The 19,819-nt window shown below is 37.3% G+C and overlaps 2 protein-coding genes across 3 annotated transcripts; both read right to left on the minus strand.

Annotated features, from left to right (window-relative positions):
- Positions 1-643: 643 nt before the first annotated feature.
- On the minus strand, positions 644-8,610 carry LOC137748140 (AP-4 complex subunit epsilon). Its single transcript, XM_068488233.2, has 10 exons — positions 7,627-8,610; positions 7,278-7,493; positions 7,053-7,163; positions 6,764-6,961; positions 6,527-6,658; positions 5,435-5,491; positions 5,226-5,342; positions 4,055-4,132; positions 3,399-3,542; positions 644-2,214 (listed from the first exon to the last, which is right to left on the minus strand). The coding sequence occupies exons 1-10, from the start codon at positions 8,413-8,415 to the stop codon at positions 1,144-1,146; spliced, it is 2,913 nt and encodes a 970-aa protein (XP_068344334.1). The 5' UTR covers positions 8,416-8,610; the 3' UTR covers positions 644-1,143.
- Positions 8,611-13,440: 4,830 nt separating this feature from the next.
- Positions 13,441-19,819, minus strand: LOC137747384 (protein ZINC INDUCED FACILITATOR-LIKE 1-like). 2 transcript variants are annotated; one of them, XM_068487487.2, is made up of 17 exons: positions 19,552-19,819; positions 18,259-18,299; positions 18,075-18,135; positions 17,884-17,986; positions 17,660-17,762; positions 17,500-17,553; positions 17,349-17,411; positions 16,430-16,479; positions 16,240-16,315; positions 15,570-15,776; positions 15,360-15,447; positions 15,128-15,213; positions 14,882-14,989; positions 14,551-14,595; positions 14,351-14,439; positions 13,928-13,971; positions 13,441-13,841 (listed from the first exon to the last, which is right to left on the minus strand). In XM_068487487.2, the coding sequence occupies exons 1-17, from the start codon at positions 19,694-19,696 to the stop codon at positions 13,753-13,755; spliced, it is 1,452 nt and encodes a 483-aa protein (XP_068343588.1). In that variant the 5' UTR covers positions 19,697-19,819; the 3' UTR covers positions 13,441-13,752. The 2 variants fall into 2 exon arrangements, with proteins under 2 accessions (XP_068343588.1, XP_068343589.1); XM_068487488.2 differs by lacking the exon at positions 18,259-18,299 and having other exon boundaries at positions 19,552-19,692.

Genomic DNA, 19,819 nt, shown 5'->3' on the forward strand with positions numbered 1-19,819 from the left:
TACAAGTGAAGGAGCGAATCAAAATATATAATTAGGTTTAGAAGATTGCAATTCAAGGTCAGCATATAGAAACTATGAGTTTAATCCTTTTTAATTAGGTAAACTTGAATTTATATTATATTGTTGTAGATATATTGTTTAGTGTGTTATTTTTTTGTTTCAGTATAGATATTCATAAATGATGATATGATAATATATTTAAGAATTAATTATCAAAAAAAGACAAATTATATGATTGTTATGCATGCATTAAAAGATCTATGAATTAAAGGGCCTCCTAACAATGGTTTATTTAGGGCCTCAAAAATCTCAAGTCTGGCCCTGATAAAATCATTGGTGTTAAGGAAACAAGTATGATTACTGAAGGACTATTCAATAATATGATCTGGTGATATTCCTCTTCACGTGTAAGTGAAATGTCTTATATTCGAATCTCGTAAATGATGAATTCGATATCAAATTAGTTACCTATTGTGTGGCTTAACCGAACTTCTTCATCCTCTTAGTGTAAAATATATCATTGTACTTAAAATAAAATTTCCTCTAAAATGTATTACGTACGCACATTAGTCGCAATTCTGTAGGAAAGTTAAGATGCGATTGAGTTTGGATTAGAGGTGTAAAAAGGAGTGCGGATGTATAGTTTCTGAATTCTCCAAGGAGCATTATTACTCACTGTCATTGCATATGACCGGGTGCTATTAGATGTTTGAATGTTCAATTCCATCCGCCAAAAAATACAAAGGGGCTCAATAATGTCAAAAGGGCAACTACTAGAGTCTACAACTTTAAGTAAACCTTGCTAAAAGAGGGAACAAACGTCCCTAAACACGAATAAAAACTCACTTAATACACATGCACGACACAACCGGATTCCTACGAGTGCTTGAAAAACCCGCCACAACCCCTCCACACTGCCGCAAAACGCTCCATGTTGATTTGGCTCAAAACAATATCCAAAGAAATACATGATGCCTATACCTGGTTTTTTTGTTTTCACTCCATACGGGTGTCTCTACAATTCTGCATCTGGCCTTGAAACTCATGAATGAGTAGCATTTCCTACCATACAGCCAGCCGCTCCGAAAGACCACAGAAAATATTTACGAACCATCATGACCAAAGTTCCGTTGTTTGAACAGTTTAGCCAAGCAGATCTCGAAACAAGTTGGGATTCGGCCTTGTTGGTGTCACACCCATCTGCCTTACACGTGAATCCTTTTCCAAGGCATCTTTAGGGTTAGGACCCTTATTAATCTGTGTTACCCCACCTTGAGCAGTCCTTGTAGCACTTGATAACTCAGATGTAAGATTAAACTCATCCCTGTTGGTCGGCAAAAGATCCCCAACACTGCTACTGAGCCCACTGACAGATGTATCCGCATATAATCCCATAAAATCAGGTGTCTTTGCTGTACCATGATTCACATTTGACGCGACGTCAGTTTGATCAAGAAGCCCTTCTAACTGCTTAAAAGGATCTACAGACGGAGCAGAACTAGTTGAGTCACCCAAGTCGAGCAAGTCTGGAGCAGGTTCATGAATAATTTCAGTGTGTACAACTGCAGCCTTTGGCGCCTGGGACTTCTCTGAAGCATGGCTACCCACCTTAGACGCCTTATGGTTGGTAGAAGATGGCCTCTTCTCGGTTTTTGATGAGCCTCCAAACAGAGAAGAGGCAAGCTTCTGCTTTTCTTGAGAAATCTCAACCTGTGGCCGCTTTGAATCATAAGTGTCACGTGCTTTTGAATTTGAAGTGCCCACGCTATCTACTTGTGTGACCCCATTCGTTGTGTTGTGGGAAGTAGAACTTGAAGAGTTCGAGCTCGGTGATGCAGAAGAGGAGTATGTTGGTCTGCCCCATTTTTTTTGTACACCATCAAGTCGTAGCTTAAGTTCCGACGATCCTGCATCTGAGACAGATGGCGATGATGCAGGTTGGCGGATCTCCCTCGCATAAGATGGTTCTGGCACTGGAACAAGCTCAGTTGAGGAAGCAACTGCAGCTGGGGGAACTCTTGATGACACTACTGGCTTTGGAAGATCATACGCCTCAAACCTAAGACTATGGGTTAAAGCTTCATGGTGATCTTGGTTTCCGAAGTTGCTGACATCTAACACTCCAGAGCGCTCATTCTCGGGAATATAGGGCTGAGCGCCTTTTTCTAGTGCTTCTTGGACATAGCCATTGAGGAATGAAAGGTTTTTATCAATCTGCAAAAGAGTGTGAAAATATTAGCAAGATATTAGTACATATATAATTATAAATGTAATCTTTATTTTAGATAAATAAATAACCTCTACAGGAGACGGTGTATATGCAGAGCAGAATCCCAAATCAAAGGTTTTCCAGAATAATGGAGAAATATGCAAAACCTTTTAAAAAAACACCCACAACTAAAGGGAAGAAATAAGATGCAAGGACTAGGAAGGACAGAAGCCAGGAAACTAACTCCAAGACTAAGTTGAAACACTTGCTCAGCATCCAGGTAGTACCAACCAAGTTTCACCCATGTTGGTAAGGTAAGAAATTCTAATCACAAACCGATTGTAAAGTTTTCTTCATTTACACCAAGATCTTTTCCAAAATGTTTTCCAATGTACAGTTTAATAATATTAATGGAGATCATCGCAACTGGGACCTGAAGATGACTGTCTTTATATTGATCCATTCCATACATATACATGAAAATATACAAAAATGAAAATGGTAAAGAAGGGGGAGCTGATTGCTCGATGTATAAAAGACATATGGGGCATATTTGAATAGCAAGCAAGCAAGCAGTCTCATTTGGATCCATTTTCGTTTTTCCTAGTTTTTGTACTGTGCGTTACATTCTTCAGAATCTATATATTCTTGTCTAACATGAATAATTTTGCATCATGATTTTTGAGAATGCATCCATGAAACACTACCACATACATCGTCACGATGTGAAAAAGTGAACTACGTTTCATCAAGATTTTTAAACATGAGAGATGTGAATTGGAAAAGTGAATTATGTCGCATTACAATAAGCTCTGAGAAATACATTTTTATGAGACAAATACATCAGTTCACTTTTCATATACTAACATTACAATAATTAAGGGTTAAATCTTAGATCTCAAAAAATTCTTACCAAACAAATAATTTAGTACAACAAACCTGAAAATAATGAAAGTTATACAATGTCTTTGAGTTGTCTTATTAGACACTATCAATGGAATCCTATTTTTAGGGTATGTTAATGGACATTGCAAAATAAAAGAAAATATGTCTATCAGAATTGGACTCTACACATGGAAAAAATCATTTGGCATAAGACAGTAAAAGGCTCAACAATCTTAATGTAAGACTGCTGTAATTCTGAATACTTGATAAGACATAAAAGCATAGCACAAGTAGATAATATGACCTCAATGTCTTCACAACTTGCGTCTAGCGGCATTATAATCTCAACAGCAGGAGCATCTAAGCTAATGACAGCTTGCAATTCATATGCACGCTGTTGTAGATCTGTTGAGTGAGAAGCTGATAATTCTTCCACCAAAGACTGACACTGCAAGGGAATAAAGATTTTTATCAATCGAAAAGTACCTCCATGAAGAGCCAAAACAAAATGAACATGACAACACTACAGCTAACCAATGATAGATGAATGTGATCTTATAAGTTCTGTCCATAGAATTTCAATGTACAACTATTCATATCACCACAACTCTAAAACATCTCTCCTAGATTTATCTTCGAACTTTTCCAAGTCCAGCCATCAAATTATAGTTTCTTAAAAACAGAAGGAGTACACCATACTTAAACAAGAAAATTTAAATAAATTTAGAAAAAAAACATTGATTAGAAAAGAAAATCCAACACTGATTCAGTTTCTTTCAGATAGGCATTCAATTGTTAAAAGGTTAGGAAAGGTATGACTACATGCATCCTTAATTCCACAGCATGCTACCAAATGAAGATCCATATGAGAAGATGTTTAAATCTAAGCAGACACTATAAGCATGGAAATTGATATTGTTGTAAAAGTGAAGTTAGGATTAAAGAGTTCATTAAATGCACCTCGGGTAGGATCTCGACTTTTCTCTGAGCGGATATTTCAAATGCATATATTTTCATGATTGCTGTAACAGCATAAGCCTGTAAAAGAAGAACATGCTCACTTCAGTTTCAACAAATAAGAAATAAGCATAGATATAAAATAAACACAACAAGGATGGTGCATTTTCTATGAATTGAAAGAATTAAAGTTCAACCAGATAACATACAAGATAGAATATTTTTGCATTTAATTTTTGTTAAAACTTCAAAAAAAGGATAAGAGAAAAACAGAAACACCATTCAGCCCGTGAAAATCTAAATAGAGGATTATAATTCTAGCTGATGTAATTTGCGAGTGGATTTCTTGTCCACAATTGTACTTTTGATGGCTTTTTCTTAAATAAATATTTTAATTTGAGAGAAAACAAAATCGCATTGAGAGTCCGCATCTAATACTTGTCTGATGAGCTCTGGTATGATATTTATAATCATAGAATCAAAATGCCTAAGCCACTGAGGGAAGACACAAGAACATAAGCACATGTTTGTACTTCATGCACATGCTAAACATACAAAATTAACATGAAAGACTGTACAAAGTTGAGGTTCAATGGCTTTTTATAAAGGAAGCCAGCATATCCTATATGCCACTTTAAAGCGCCAATAGTATGTCCAAGTTTAAAATCAATAACTAATTCATCTCACTGAGCATTTTGCTTCCCCAGCCAAGTGAAAAGCTATAGAATCACCATCCGGTTACCAAATGGAAACCAAAACTCAAAATATGCAGTCATTGAGCAATTAGGAATTGAAAAGTATTACCAAAAGGCAGCAGAAAAATAAAATTCAAAATCATAAGCAGAAGATGGCTCACAGATCCATCATAGAAAACTAACTAAAACTCAAAGCAAATTAATGTTCACAAGGGAATAGTTATTGAATTACGAAATCATTCAGTTTCGTAGATGTTAACAGCTTGCTGCCATGTATAACTTATTCTGAACAATTTAAAAATACATATTTTTTGGAAAAGGAAATGAAATGGAAGTCATAGTCTAATATGCATCTTAAATATTTGGTACCATGACTTAATATCCAAATTTAAAAAGCATGGAAATCCCTTCCATTCAAACTAAAATACAAATTCAGATGATGCAAACTCTAGTTACGAAAATCTGACTTCGAAGAATACCTTGACAGATTCGTCATTTGAATATGCCTCTGCAACATCACATAACTTCCCAGTGATATAGGAAGCAGAATATTTTCCATCAGCAGTTCCATATTCCCCCAAAACCCAACAGATAACCTGAGATCAACTAAAATTAAGACATCGACAGGAAAATTCTTTCTAAAAAATTAACATAAAAGAAGAAAAAAAGTAAAGAGGAGATAATGTACCTGAAGAAATACAGATGGAAGCTTTGGCTCACCAATTATGCGTAAATATGACTCCACCTGCACACAAAGAAATTTTTTTCTTTACCATACACAATAAGTGAAAAATAAAGGAACTGATGGATGACAGAGTGCAGAAGCAAGCAATGCATAAATATCGTAAACATGCTACTTTGATATAATTTTCAAATGTTTTTAAAGCTAGATAAGGTGAAGAAAAAAGGTGACTGCAGCAAAATATCTTCTCTGCTGAGTTTAATGGGGACTGTTGAACTAATGGCAAACAAATGAAAACTTAGTGATTTATCAACCCCAAAAATTTTCATCCCAATCAATGAGCAAGGCAGTAACAAGTAATGCTTCTTTCCCAATGAGGTAAACTAAATCGCGAAGAAATATCTACCTCTGTGGCCTCAAAAGAACAGGAGATATGCATCGGACAGGTGAAAAAGGTTAGAATAAAAAATACATAGGTCCAGTGGTGGTTTTGCAAAACAACCCACCATCGCTCTACCTCATAACTACAACATAGTTCTAAGAACAAACTCTTTGGCAACAAAAATCAGGTTGCCTATTGTTGGCTACAATATACATTATACGAGAAAGTTTGTTAATGCCCCTGAATTGCAGGTTGTGTTCCACATTGCCCCTATACATAATTTGGTGTTGGTATACACTAATTTATCATTATTTCCCCTTATCAGTTCAGTGGTAGACAAGGAGGTGGTGGTAGTGTGGTGGAGACAGATGAAGATTAAAAAATAATGGAGAAATGAGAGTAAAAAGAGACGGAAGCTTGACGGTAAGTTACATAATTTCATACAAATTAGAACACATGGCCCTTGTAGGTTAATGTATCAAATTTTTTGAAGTAACAACGCATCCTTCTAAAATGATGTGTCCAAGCTTTCCCATCAATTTTAGATGGTCTAAGTAATTTATGGGACTATTCGAGGAATCTACAATTAAAGGGACAAATTATCCTTTAGAGTTTAATGGGAACCTTTGAAATCAAATAAACCTATAGGAGGGCGTATTTTCATTAATATTGAATGAAACAGTTATAAACCTAAGTGCAAAATCAAAGTTACATACCGCAGATGATCTCAACTGACTATCGGCAGTATCATCATCCTCTCCAAATCCCTCGGCAATCAACTTCATCAAGTTATGTGCCACCTTAACATTCACTAGATCCCCGGCATGTTCGAAGACTTTATTCATGGTCTGCAGTGAAAACATATCAGACAATGACATTGGATGTTCAATAAGCATTAACAAAATTGCTCCCTAACAGAACTAGAATTTAATTACAGCACGTATTACACTTACCTGGATAAACCATTGATTACTTGGTGCAAATTGCTCTGCAAGCTCCACACATCTAGAAGCTATGTATGTTTTGTAATGGTTGTCATTAATGCTAATCATGTAATCAATCATACGATCCACAATTACTTCCACATTGGAGGACTTGGTCATCTTGTACAATAATTCAAACGTTTTTCGCTTCAGAGTATCATCTGGGTCCTGCATCATGCACATCAAACTTCACTTAACTTAAAAAGTTACAAGCACAACTCTAAAACAGAATACCTAAAACTAAATGAGAATCTCGCACCTCTAAGCAATCGATGACGGCTAGTTGGTGTTGCTCGGCAATCTCTGGACTAATCTTTATCAGTCGACCAAGGGCATCAATGCCCATATATTTCAAATTGTGACTGTCACTCTGTCCACGAAATAACTAACATGAATTGGTGTTTAACCCTCTTAAACGTCTAGATGTAGACCATAATTTGCACAAAATTACACTAAAATAAAAAAAAGATCAAAAAGTTCAAACCTTCAAAAATCTTGAGATGACTTGAGCAGCCTGTTCTAACAACTTAGGATTAGGATATATGGAAGAAACGCAACAAATGCACTCGTAAAGAACAGCATTTCCAATATTACTTGTGGATTCGCTCTTCCGAAATATATCGCCGACTACCATATACATGCTCTCACTTGATTGCTTATCACCACTCCCCAACAATGCCAAAATCTTCAACAACCTAATCTGCATTGTCAAATTCAATCACTAAATTACATCGCTTTAGACTTAGAAGAGCTATTATTTCAATTACTTTGTTATGCCAAAAAAGATAAATTCACACACAAAGTAGCTCAGCTCCAATCATAGTAAGTAAAACCTGAATAAAGGGTGCCGGAAGCTGATGGTAATCGTAGGCCTTGGGCAACCTGCGCTCGGCGACCTGCTTGAGAATGCTGACAAAGCTGACCACCAAATCCTTATAAGAATTCACATCGATGGTAATGAGATCAAACAGCGGCCAGAGCGTGGCACCCATGACGCCCGGATCGTTATCGCAAAGCCGCTTCCGAAAATTCGACACTAGATGCGAAACAGAGGAGGGCGATTTCTGATAAAACCGGTGAAGCGCCATGATGGCCTTCTTCCTGACAGCCTCCTTGGGATGGGCGAGGAGGTCGACGACCTGGGGCAAAACGGCAGGCACAGTCTCGTCGTTGATGAGCTTGCAAACGGCATTGAGGGCGGCGCAAACGACGAGGTAATTGTCAGACCTGAGATCCTTCTGGATGGTGTTGACGATCAAGATGATCAAATCGTGATCGTCACTGAGGAAGAGGGAAACGGCGAGGTAACCAGTGCGCTTGAGGAGGAGGTTATCGTCGTGAGTCATCTTAACGGCGTGAATGTAGGCGAAGGAACCGTCGTGACCGAGCATTTCGACGTAGACGAGGCGGATGATGTACTCCTTCATCTTGCGCTTGGGGATTTCGGGCTCGGAGAGACGTCGTTTAAGGGTTTCGATCTCGAGGAGAACTATGCGCTCCTCCTCCGCCTTGGATCGAGCTTCGCCGATGGACTTGACGAGGTCGAGGAACTCCTTGGATTGGCCGAAGCCGCCCTGGGAGCCCATAGCTAGCTCCCGGCCGATGGTCTTGAGCTGCTCCATTGATGATTGGGGGTTGAGAATTAGGGTTTCAATTTGGGGGAAGTAATCAGTTAATTTCCATTGCAGAAAGAAAGGGAGAGAGAGGGCCTGTGTGTAGATCGGACAGAGAGTGTGTTTGTCATGACTCGTGTGTGTTTATGGTATCAAGGTGGATGGTGAGAGTAAGAAAGACGGCAGAGGTGACAAAAAATAGGTTATAATAATGCTAGCGCCATTCAATTTACACATTAAAATTGTAAACTAAATTATGTGTTACCAATATAAATGAGTTTGTTTATCAACACTTAATAATAAACCAATCATCAACTTATATGTAGTTTTCAAAATTTAGTTTCTAAATTTTGTCTTTGTAATTAAATCGTATTTTGATTATGTTTTGATTCTGTTTGAAGGTGAAATATTTTAAGCTGTATTTTTTTTTTTTTTGGTAAAATATTTTAAGCTGTTAAGATTCAAATTAATACAATATTATGGCTAATATGTATTTTGTTTCACATGAAATGTTTGAATTTGACTTATTATATTCTAATAGTATTTTTAAACGAGATGTCAAATTTTAAACATAAAATTTAAATTTAAAAGCTTATATGACACTTTAATCTTTTAAAGTTTTATCATTCATCTTATATGTTAAATTAAAGGGAAATTGTCAAGAATGACTCATTTTCTTAATCTTAAGACTGAAATAAGACAAACCGTCATGCACACAACATGCACAAAAGCGGAATGACAAAAATACCCACATATAAAATGTAAAGGTTAAGCCTAACCCCCCCCCCCCCCGAAAAAACAAAACTTCGCTTAGTATAGACAATATCATTTTTTTAAAATAAAATGTACAAACTCACAAGTTATGACGTCATTTTTCTTGTTTTGAAGCAATAATTGTGAGCTCTAGGTTCTCATATTGGTGAGCATGTCATTGGAAAGAGAAGATTTTTAAGGGGATTTTCAGAATCTAAGTTCAGTATAAAGATTTGTAAACGACAAATTACAAATCTTTACGGATTTCCAAAACTAGTCCCCACATATCTCCCAACGCCATTTATTGCGCGATATATGTCTACAACAAAACCGATACACGTTCTAAATATTGCATCAAGAACCCTAATTTCTCACAGTAAAAACAAAATTTTCAAATTAAATAAAATTGAAAGCTCTGATCCATGACGCGCGAATTCCAGAAAATGATCCATTGCATCAATAGGATGCGCTAAGAAAAGTAATAGAATCGAGAGAGAGACAGAGAGAGAGAGAAATTGTTCTAGTGGTGGAAGCAAATAGGGACGCCATGGCTGCGGGGTATGTTTGATGTCCTAGGAATCGAATTGAATCGATGTATGTTGGATTTTCCATGTTAGACTTGGAAAGGCTATGGCTGGTCCTTCAAATCCTCGTCAGCTGCTTGTTGCACCTTGGAGCTCCTCATAGCAGCACCACCACCACCACCACCAGGCACGGTACCTCAAGAAGGCGGCGAGTGCGAGCACCACCCACCCCAAGAAGAATATCACCACTTCCCACAGACCTAGTACCACCCATTAAAATTATATCTCCACTTCCCACAAACCCATCCCACCCCAAGCAGAATATCACCACTTCCCACAGGCCTCCAGCCGTCTAGCGACTCCCTGTCTTCATCTTTCTCTCTTTCTCCTCTCTATTTCTCTCTACAAATTCTCTCTACAAAATAAGAAACGAGGGTCGGAATTTTTGAGTAACCCATTTATATGAGAGCGCAATTTGATACATGAGAGTGCATACTATGTGTATATTCGGTTTGTCCTATTTCAATTCTAAGATTAAAAAAAAAAAAAAGGGAAAATTTGAGATAGGTCCAATTTTATAGGCCATCTTTTGAAATAGGTCCAATTTTTAGTGACTTTTAACTTTTGAAATAAGTCCAATTTTAAGTTAATTTGGACCCATATCAAAAACCCCCTTAAAAGAATTGGTCGTTTTAGGCAATTTCACTAAATTAAATAATAATTTAATTTTTCATACTTGTAATAAATACTTTTAGAACGAAAATCAATAATAATATGATATAAAAAAAACATTTATTAATCATTTAAAAATGAATTTGAAGTTGCTATCGAATTTTACAGCAACCACCTTTGCTGTTGATCCACGTTGTGTCATATAAGAATTGGTTCGGTAGGAAAAACTAATGTTGTATTTTTTACTGTTATTGTTAACATGGACTTTTTGACATCTCTTTTAAAGATGATCTTTAGTTGATTGACCATTTTTACTCATCAACAAATTGCATTACTGGCATCCAATTTCGGAAAAGTTTGGCTCGTGGAATCTAAGAGGGCCCCACGGAATATAAAGGGGCTAAAAGGTTGGAGGGCTGGCTGCAACCAGCCCGGGGCTGGCCAGAAAAACCATTAATCATATCGGTTATAACCGATAGGAATACATTTATATTATTTATTTAATATAAATGTATTCCTGTCGGTTATAACATATAAGAATGCTTAAAAAGAAATTTGAATCCAACGGCTAGCTGACGTCAGCTAGCCGTTACTAGCTGGTGCCGGTTACCGTTGGATTTAAGAGTTTTTTTTAGGTTTTTTGGCCCTTTTTTTTTAAAAAAAAATTGTCACATCCCGGCCCGGGCCCGCTCCACCACCGTAGCACAATATTGTCCTCTTTGGGCTTACCATTCCCTCACGGTTTTGTTTTTTGGGAACTCACGAGCAACTTCCCAGTAGGTCACCCATCATGGGATTGCTCTAGCCCCCTTCTCGCTTAACTTCGGAGTTCCTACAGAACCCGAAGCCAGTGAGCTCCCAAAAGGTCTCGTGCTAGGTAGGGATGGGAATATACATATAAGGATCACTCCCCTGGGCGATGTGGGATGTCACAATCCACCCCCTTTAGGGGCCCGACGTCCTCGTCGGCACACCACGACCAGGGTTAGGCTCTGATACTAATTGTCACATCTCGGCCCGGGGCGGATCACTTCCCGGGCCCGACTCCATCGTAGCACGATATTGTCCGCTTTGGGCCCCAACCACGCCCTCACGGTTTTGTTTTTGGGAACTCACACGAGAACTTCCCGATGGGTCACCCATCATGGGATTGCTTTAGCCCCCTTCTCGCTTAACTTCGGAGTTCCTATAGAACCCGAAACCAGTGAGCTCCCAAAAGGTCTCGTTCTAGGTAGAGATGGAAATATACATATAAAGATCACTCCCCTGGGCGATGTGGGATGTTACAATCCACCCCCCTTAGGGGCCTGATGTCCTCGTCGGCACACACGCGGCCAGGGTTAGGCTCTAATACCAATTGTCGCATCCCGCCCCGGGTCGGGATGTGACAAAAATTCTCAAAAATTCTAATTTTTTTCTATAAATACCTAAACCATTCATTCACCATTCCTCACAAAATTTTCACCATTCATACACCATTTCAATTCTCATATTTTCTTTCCTCTTTCAAAAATCTATTCTTCAATTTTTTTAATAAAATGACCTCATATGCAGTGAAAGATAAGGTTTGGACCCGAAAAGAAGATGAGCTCTTTGCAAAGCTTATAGATGGGTGTCGGAAGATAGTGTGAGATAGAATTATCAAACAAATGACGGTATTTGGACTCATGTGTCCAAAAAATACTTAGAGTTCTATGAAGGCACCACTCCAGTGAATATTCGAAACCACGAGAGTTATTCTTCAAGATGGAAGAAACATCTTCAGCCAAGTTTGAACAAATGGCATCAAGCATTGTTAGCAACCGCAAGTAGACATGAAAGCAGCGCTAATTACTACGACGAAGTAAGTATTTTCACAATTTATTTTAAATAATTAATTATATTACATTTAATTTCATAAATTAATTTCCTTTAATTTTTTTCTAGGTACGCCAAGTGGAAGAATTGTCTATGGAGAGCAACTCAAAACCCTTTCAATTTCACAGTTGTTGGGAAATTTGTAAAGGGTGGGTGTTATTTGAAGATCCACCACATAGAGCTCCTACGCCGATGTTCGAAACTGCATCTTCAGCTGCAGATATGGATGAAGATGGATCTCTAACCATTCAACAAACAAGGGTAGAAAATCCGTTTTCGGGTGAAGGTTCCATACCTAGGGCTATGGGACGAAACAAGGGGTGAAGGTTGAAGGAAAAGGGCAAGACAAATGATGATTACGATGCTCAACATGAAGTGGTGGCCTCATTGCGATTAATGGCGGAGCAAAATGCCCTTGAGGTGGAAGAAAGGAAAAGTAGGCATAAAGAACGGGCCAAACAAATACAAGAAGAGATGGATAATAAGAATATGGAAATGAACACTTCGAATTACACTTCAATGAGTAAGGCCTATTTTGATAGAAAAAAAAAGAAGGAAATTATGACCCGGCGGCAGTTGTTTACCTCTAACTATACTCCAACAATGACAGATGATGAAGATGATGTTGATTATGGATATTAAGTTTAAGTTGTTGTAGTTTTTAATTCAAGTTAATGTAGTTTTTAAATTTAATTTATAGTTTTTAAATTTAATTCGTCGTTTTTAAATTTAAGTTGTAATTTTTAAATATAAGTTGTAGTTTTTAAATTTAAGTTGTTGTTGGATTTGAATTTAAATAATAAATTATGTTTGGCCCTTTGGCCCTTGGTTGGATACGGTTTTTTGTGACAGAGCTAAAACGAGCTCTATGGCCCTTTGGCTCTCGGTTGGAGATGGAGGCAAATATGATCATGTATTGTTCATTAAAATATTAATATCTTGGAGGACCAGAAGGCTAAAATAAGCCATTTGGCCAGCCCTCGATTGGAGATGGCCTTACTCCAATGCTCCGAGCCTCTGAGCTTATCAAGCTTGAGCCTAGTGATCGTGCAGTGCCAAAATCAAATGAAAAGAAACTTCGGAAGTAGCATTTGAAAACAGATACTAGGAACAATTTAGCTGAGCTGTTTACGATAATGGTATTTAGAGCTCCATCGTGACGATGTTGGGGAATTTTTTAATGAAGTCCCATGTAGATTCGGGTCTTCTTTATTGTTTTATGTTTCCGATTATAAACACGGCGTTTTTGTTGCTTGACAGTGAAGTTACACATGCAGGAACTGTTTCTTGTGTGGCAATCTAAGTCCCATTTGCATACGATTTTAATCCAAGTGCCTTTTGCACTCAAAATCGTTCGATCGCAACCCTATTATCTAAGTCCTTTCTTATGTTATTAATGAGGATCATATCTAATATTCCTACTAAGCTATATCCTTGCTAGAGTGTGGACAACTATAATGCATACAATGATCTGCCCATAATTATGTTGAGGGAGTTTCTTTAGACTTCGACATGAACTTCCGTTTACATTGATCTTGATCTATTCACGTAGAGTGAGAAACGGCTTAAATGTCATCAGAACTGCAATTGCCTCGACCACATTCAAGATGAAGAATATCATCTGGCTTCCTGCAATCGAAAATTGGAACGGTTATGTTTCTAAACCATGCGAGTTGTCAGTAAATCCAGGATGAAAAGTTGGTCAAGTATGATACCAGGTAGGATAGCAGCATCCCTACGTTTTTGTGCCCAAGAAAACCTGTTCAGACGAAATCATGATTAACAAAAGAAAGGAAGATTTTTGAATTCTTTACGATGCGATCATGCAATACAAATTTCATATCATTGGTAAAGTGTGAGGCTTGTAAACTCGCCTTCACCATAAAAAACTACACTATTGTAAGGCATGTAAACTCGCCTTCACCAATTTACAGCATGCAATACTAATGTCTACTAGTAATCTTTAAACTATATGCAGAACAAAACGTATGTATAAGATATACACAAACTCATGTCGTTGAGCAGTATCAACAAGAAACATGGTATAACAAAATCACGTAAGCTCCCAGTTGGCGTACTTACTAGAACGAATATATGGATTTAAGCATCGCCCATAAGTTAAAGAAAGCTAAACTTACAATGCACCACCAGCAGCTGGAGCAATTGCCTTGAACAGTGACATTGCTGTCATAGAAAGTCCATTCGCTGCGCCTCTTTGTTTTTGGTCCTGTTGTTTAATCACGGCCAAGTTACGACACATTTCCTATTGAAGATCAATAATCTCATGACTTGAGACGAGGGGAGAATTCTAAACCAGTTAATTCGAGAAGAAAATTACCACCGCTCTGTTTTGAAGGATGAACATGCCGGTTATAATCGTGATCTAATTGTACACAAAAAATTTAAAAGTTAGAGCACAACACGTATAAGAGAAGATAAGGTAGCAATTGGAAGCCTCTCGATATCTTTTATCGGTACCAGAGAGTATTCCCCCGAAAGAAAAGTAAATAAAATTTGACAAACTATGTATCAATTTCTGTGGAGTAGATAAAGTAGAGTTTTGCTTTCGTAGCTCGTATTATGATTAATACACTGAATGAGGGGCATTCATGCAATGATGCATACAGTGTATTAATTCAAATGAGCTCTAAATTCATGGATGCACATACAGATATGACATTCTTCAGCACAGACGCACAGTTTAACAGCACGAAAAGGGAGAACCCGGACAACATTGCTATAAGCGGGTAACTTGACAACAGGGGTATGGATATAATCTGCACGCGAATGAAAAAACCATGAAGATAAAAATTAATATCAGTCACCAGGAATTAGGTCAAAGGACAATTATTCGCAAAAAGAACTGAAGTGCAGAAGGTAGTATACTGCACAGGGAACAGGAGCGGAAAACTTACCCCTCCAATGCGAGCAATCATAACAGGACCAAGAAGCCTTTCAACATATGGATATAGAGTAATTTGGAAGACAAAAAGACTAAAACCTACAGGTTGATTAAGTTGTCAGCCATTGTTCTGTATATGTAGTTAGTCACAAATAGAAACAAGCAGAGACTGCATATAAAATATCCCAGATATGTTATGCAGATCATAAAGTGTTTTAGGAACATGTGGAAATATCAAGCATTACCAGAAATTGCAAGAACTTCACCAACGTCCTCAGTTGTAAAGCTCAAACCCCCAAACTTCCGAGGACTCACGGCCCATAATGAGAATATCTGTTTTAAATGAATCACAAGAAACACATAGTATCACTTCAAGTAAAAGAGAGGAAAAGGAAAAGGGAAGATGCTGAAATTAGTACTATACTGTGTTAAAATGAAAAAACGCACGGAATTACCTCTCCATAAGCCATGTCATGAAGTGAGAAAACGCAATAAACAATGATTGAAGATATTAAGGGCCAATTCTTGAAAAGGTTTTCTTTAGGTGTTTGTTCATCAGTTTTTTGCTTTTCATTTGTATCAGACCCACCAGAAGCAGTTTCCAAAGCTTCATAAGAATCATCGTGTAATCTAGCTTTTCCGTTGTGCTTGTGTAAAGTTTCCTGCAACCACCAAAATACGGAAATTTTCTGTTAATACGTATAGTTTCAAAGAGTACTTAAATGTAAACATGTGCTAAAGATGAACCAAGCATTACTAGTTTCTCTCTTCTTGGGAGATTGTCAAGAAGTTAAATTCAAATAAAGAGTGAAAGACAAGATGTCTGAAATCTTCTCATTCACGTAAAAATAAGTTAAGGCGTGCTAGGATGAATGAGTATAGAACGCACGGAGTATATGATTAGATAATATAATATAAGAACGGAACTTAGTATTAACAGGTACTTTTAATTTAGGAACTGCGTCTATATGCAATGCAGGACAGTAAGGGAGACCTGCATTCAAGATTTCAAGGAGGCATCTATTGAGAAAATTGAGAAAAAAAATTATAAGAGGCCAAAAACAGCAATGAGAAAAAAATAAAAGAGATTCATCAGCATAAAGGAATTTATACTAAGATGTGTACCGGAAGCCAGAAAGAAATAATGGTTACTCCAAACGCTAAAGCCGATGTACATAGGCAAGGCAAGAAATACGGAAACCTGCACAAATCTTTCACATTATATATGGAACATCATACTGCAACATATACGTAATACGAAAACTTCAGAAATTTGACAACCATTGCAGTATACTTAATAAGTAGCCAAACTTACCTCCCAAATATAGAGTTTTGGGAAAATATACTTGGATATTTGTCTGCTGGCTGCATAAAAATTGTTAGGTACATCCCATTAACAGTCTTGAAGACAAAACGCTAAGCGAATGCCCACGCGAGAGATAGAGAGAGAGAGAGAGATCAACCAGGAAAAAATAACAAAGAAATAGAATAGTTTTTTCTTTGGCGTCCAGTAGCTCTGAATAGTAATCAAATTATACAGACATGCTGGCGCAGGAATAAGATCGTTTTAGTATCCCACATAAACTCGCAGGAAACAGCCTTGGAATAGTAAAATCATCTGCTACCCCATAATTTTCACTAAGCGTACACGACATTGAGCCATTATTTGCTCTATTTAGCCTATTCCTTTGAAACCCAACCTTCTCACACTCTAACCCCTGTACTAATTCAGAGCTGAATGTGACACCTCATGCTTGCTTTAAGCCTTAAAATTAATTCCCATGTGTTAGTGATAGCACATGCACTTAAAATGATCTGCTTCCCATGATTTTCGCTGCAGCAAGTTTCAGCTTTCGTAACCATGTAGATTAATCGTGTATGTGACAAAATTGGTTGTATAAATATTCATGTAAGGTTTCTCTAGTGCTATGATGACAGTCGAACGTGTAGTTCTTGAGGCTTGAAAAACCCACAAAATAACATGGATTGAAACATTCTCTGACTTGTCCGAAGTATCATATTTGGAATGAGAGCTAGTTATTATTGTTCTTTTTAGAGGATTAAAGAAATTAAGCACATCAATGAAACATCTCTTCCATCATTTGACACATACGGATTCACAGAAAGTTTCATTGAATGGTCTTGCTAAACAATTAGCATGACAAAATACACGCACACTAAGGGATTTTCTGAATTGCGGTTCCTAGCGTGAAAGTACACGAGGGTAGAATTACCTGGGCCAAGAAACCTCCCAAAGCTGGGCCAATGATCAATCCGATACCCCGGGCTACACTAACCTGATAAAAAAGATGATAACTCTCAATGTTGATGATGTAGAACACTTATTAAAAGAAGCTGCAGAACCCAGAGGCCAATGTGGCTTACTGTTGACATGCTTAAAGCTTGGTGTTCTTCTCGGAAGGCTTCACATGAGTATGCCTGGTCATGCAGTTAAATCATATATTCTAAGTAACGGGGACATTACATACGTGGCTGTACAGTTGCAATGACATCATTTATAATCGTACATGACACGATGCAGTACCTTAATCGGCCCAAGTGAACCATTCAAACTTCCAAGAAGAAACCGTGTAGAAATAGCCATCCAATAGTTTACACTGAGTCCAAATAGAGTGTTGAAAATAACCCTGAGCCAATAAATGGTAAAAATAATTTGTAAATACGCAGAGAAAAGTGTTGAAGAAAACAGCCAGTGTTAATTGCCAAATGATCAAATTGAAACTCAATTGCAGAACAGAGGTTACTAACACTGCAACAATCCCTATAATTATGACAGGCTTCCGGCCATAGCGATCAGCCACCATTCCCCACAAAATTGATGTCAGAACTCTGCCAAGCATAAATGAAGCCCCTTCACAGCGTACGAAAGTTCGTAAAGGCACTTATTAAGGAACAAAATGGTGAAGAATACGAAAGTTTAGCGACGATCATCAACTCACCTACATATCCAGCATAGTATCCAATGTCTTCCTCTCTTTTAGCAATATGCAAATCCCTGATCTGCAAAACAATAATTTGGAATCCTGAGATACCAAATCGACTTCAACGGGTTTTGAAGGTTGCATTTTTTTTATAAAATTTTAGAAATACAAGTAACAACAGTATTAATAAGTATGCACCCACCATAAAATAAAGGAATGGAAAGAGAGATGATACTGGCAGCGCTGCAAAACGATCACCAAACAATAGATCAGGGTTAAACCATATAAAAAAATTACTCCTCCACTAAACAAGTCACTAGCACGCCAAAAATGGGGAGTGTAGCTACAATCAAGCACCTAATACAACAATCACACCAGCATGGGTTGAAGATTTGGGATGGGCAACGGTTATTGTGGGCGGGTAACCGCGATTATTTATCGATAACCCTTTATACTCATATCCGTATAATCGTTTGGATAATTGTCTAAACGGTTATATCCGTACCCATAACCATTTATAAATGATTAACCATATCCATAATCGCATACCCATTTAACCGTAACCGTTTAATACTCATTTACCTATTTACCCTTTTTACTGTGTTTGTCTTTTTTTTCTTTTACCGTTACCACTTTTTCAGCCGTTTATATGTTTTTTAACAACTTGAAAATTAAAAAAAAATTGTCGTAATTTTCTTTTTTTGACAATTAAACACCGTTATAGGTACATTCATCATACATTTTCGTATTTTAATTTTTTAAGTCCTTATACCATTCCAATAATTGAAATAATAGTTTACGGATGATATTTTTAACTGTTACCAATGAAGGTAAATATAATATTTTCTAAGTATTATTGGGTTACAAAAATTGTTTAGAAGACATTTCTATCAAAGCATTTCTATAAATTTCATGGTTACCAACAAAGAATTTAAATTAATTTGTCTAATTCCTTGATGATGAGAAACATCATTCCTGTAGCAGTGTTATTGAGAGAATGACCGATGAATTCCTTGCTAATTTATTCGGTGCTAAGTATTAGTGGATTGAGAACATGATTTGTGTTAATTTTACATATATAAAATAAATGGGTAAACGGTTACTCGTTTATAACCGCGGTTAACACCCATAATCGCCCATTTAAATTTCATGGGTAAACGGTTACCTATAACCGTTTATTTATCTAAACGGCTACCCATAACCGTAACCGTTTAATTTAAATAGGCTGATAACCGCGGTTATCCATAACCAATAGGTATTTGCCCATCCCTAAGATAGAGGTGAGATCGTATATTTTAGGGCATTCTGAACAAATACTAAGTTGACCTTTAGAGTTATTTTTTGCAGGTCCCTTCCTCCCTCATTGGTGACAAGCGAAGATGGTGTCTAAATCTTCTCAATAAATTTAAAATTACTTGTTGATGGAGAATTAGTATTCAAAATTTTCCGCTCCAACAGATAAATAACATCAGAAAGTAAAAAAAACTTTTCTTACCAGATGAAAGAGCAATAAGCCATATAGAAACAAGCATTTTGATAGGAAGACCTCTCTGCAGCTCTTTACGCTGTTCCACTACACAGCCGGGACACTCGTCATAGTAAACCTTCTTCAGCAGCGTCTCTCTGCACTCCTCAGCCATGGTTCGAACGATCAATCGCTTCGAACCCGAACCCCAGAAAATTGGCTTTCTGAATCTGTTTGAAGCTGACTGAGGAGTAGGAGGAGACGTAAAACTTTGTCTTTGTATACGTCAGAATTAATA

Source organism: Pyrus communis, chromosome 2, assembly GCF_041283825.1.
Source record: "Pyrus communis isolate YQ-2024b chromosome 2, ASM4128382v1, whole genome shotgun sequence".
Classification (NCBI taxonomy): Eukaryota; Viridiplantae; Streptophyta; class Magnoliopsida; order Rosales; family Rosaceae; genus Pyrus; species Pyrus communis.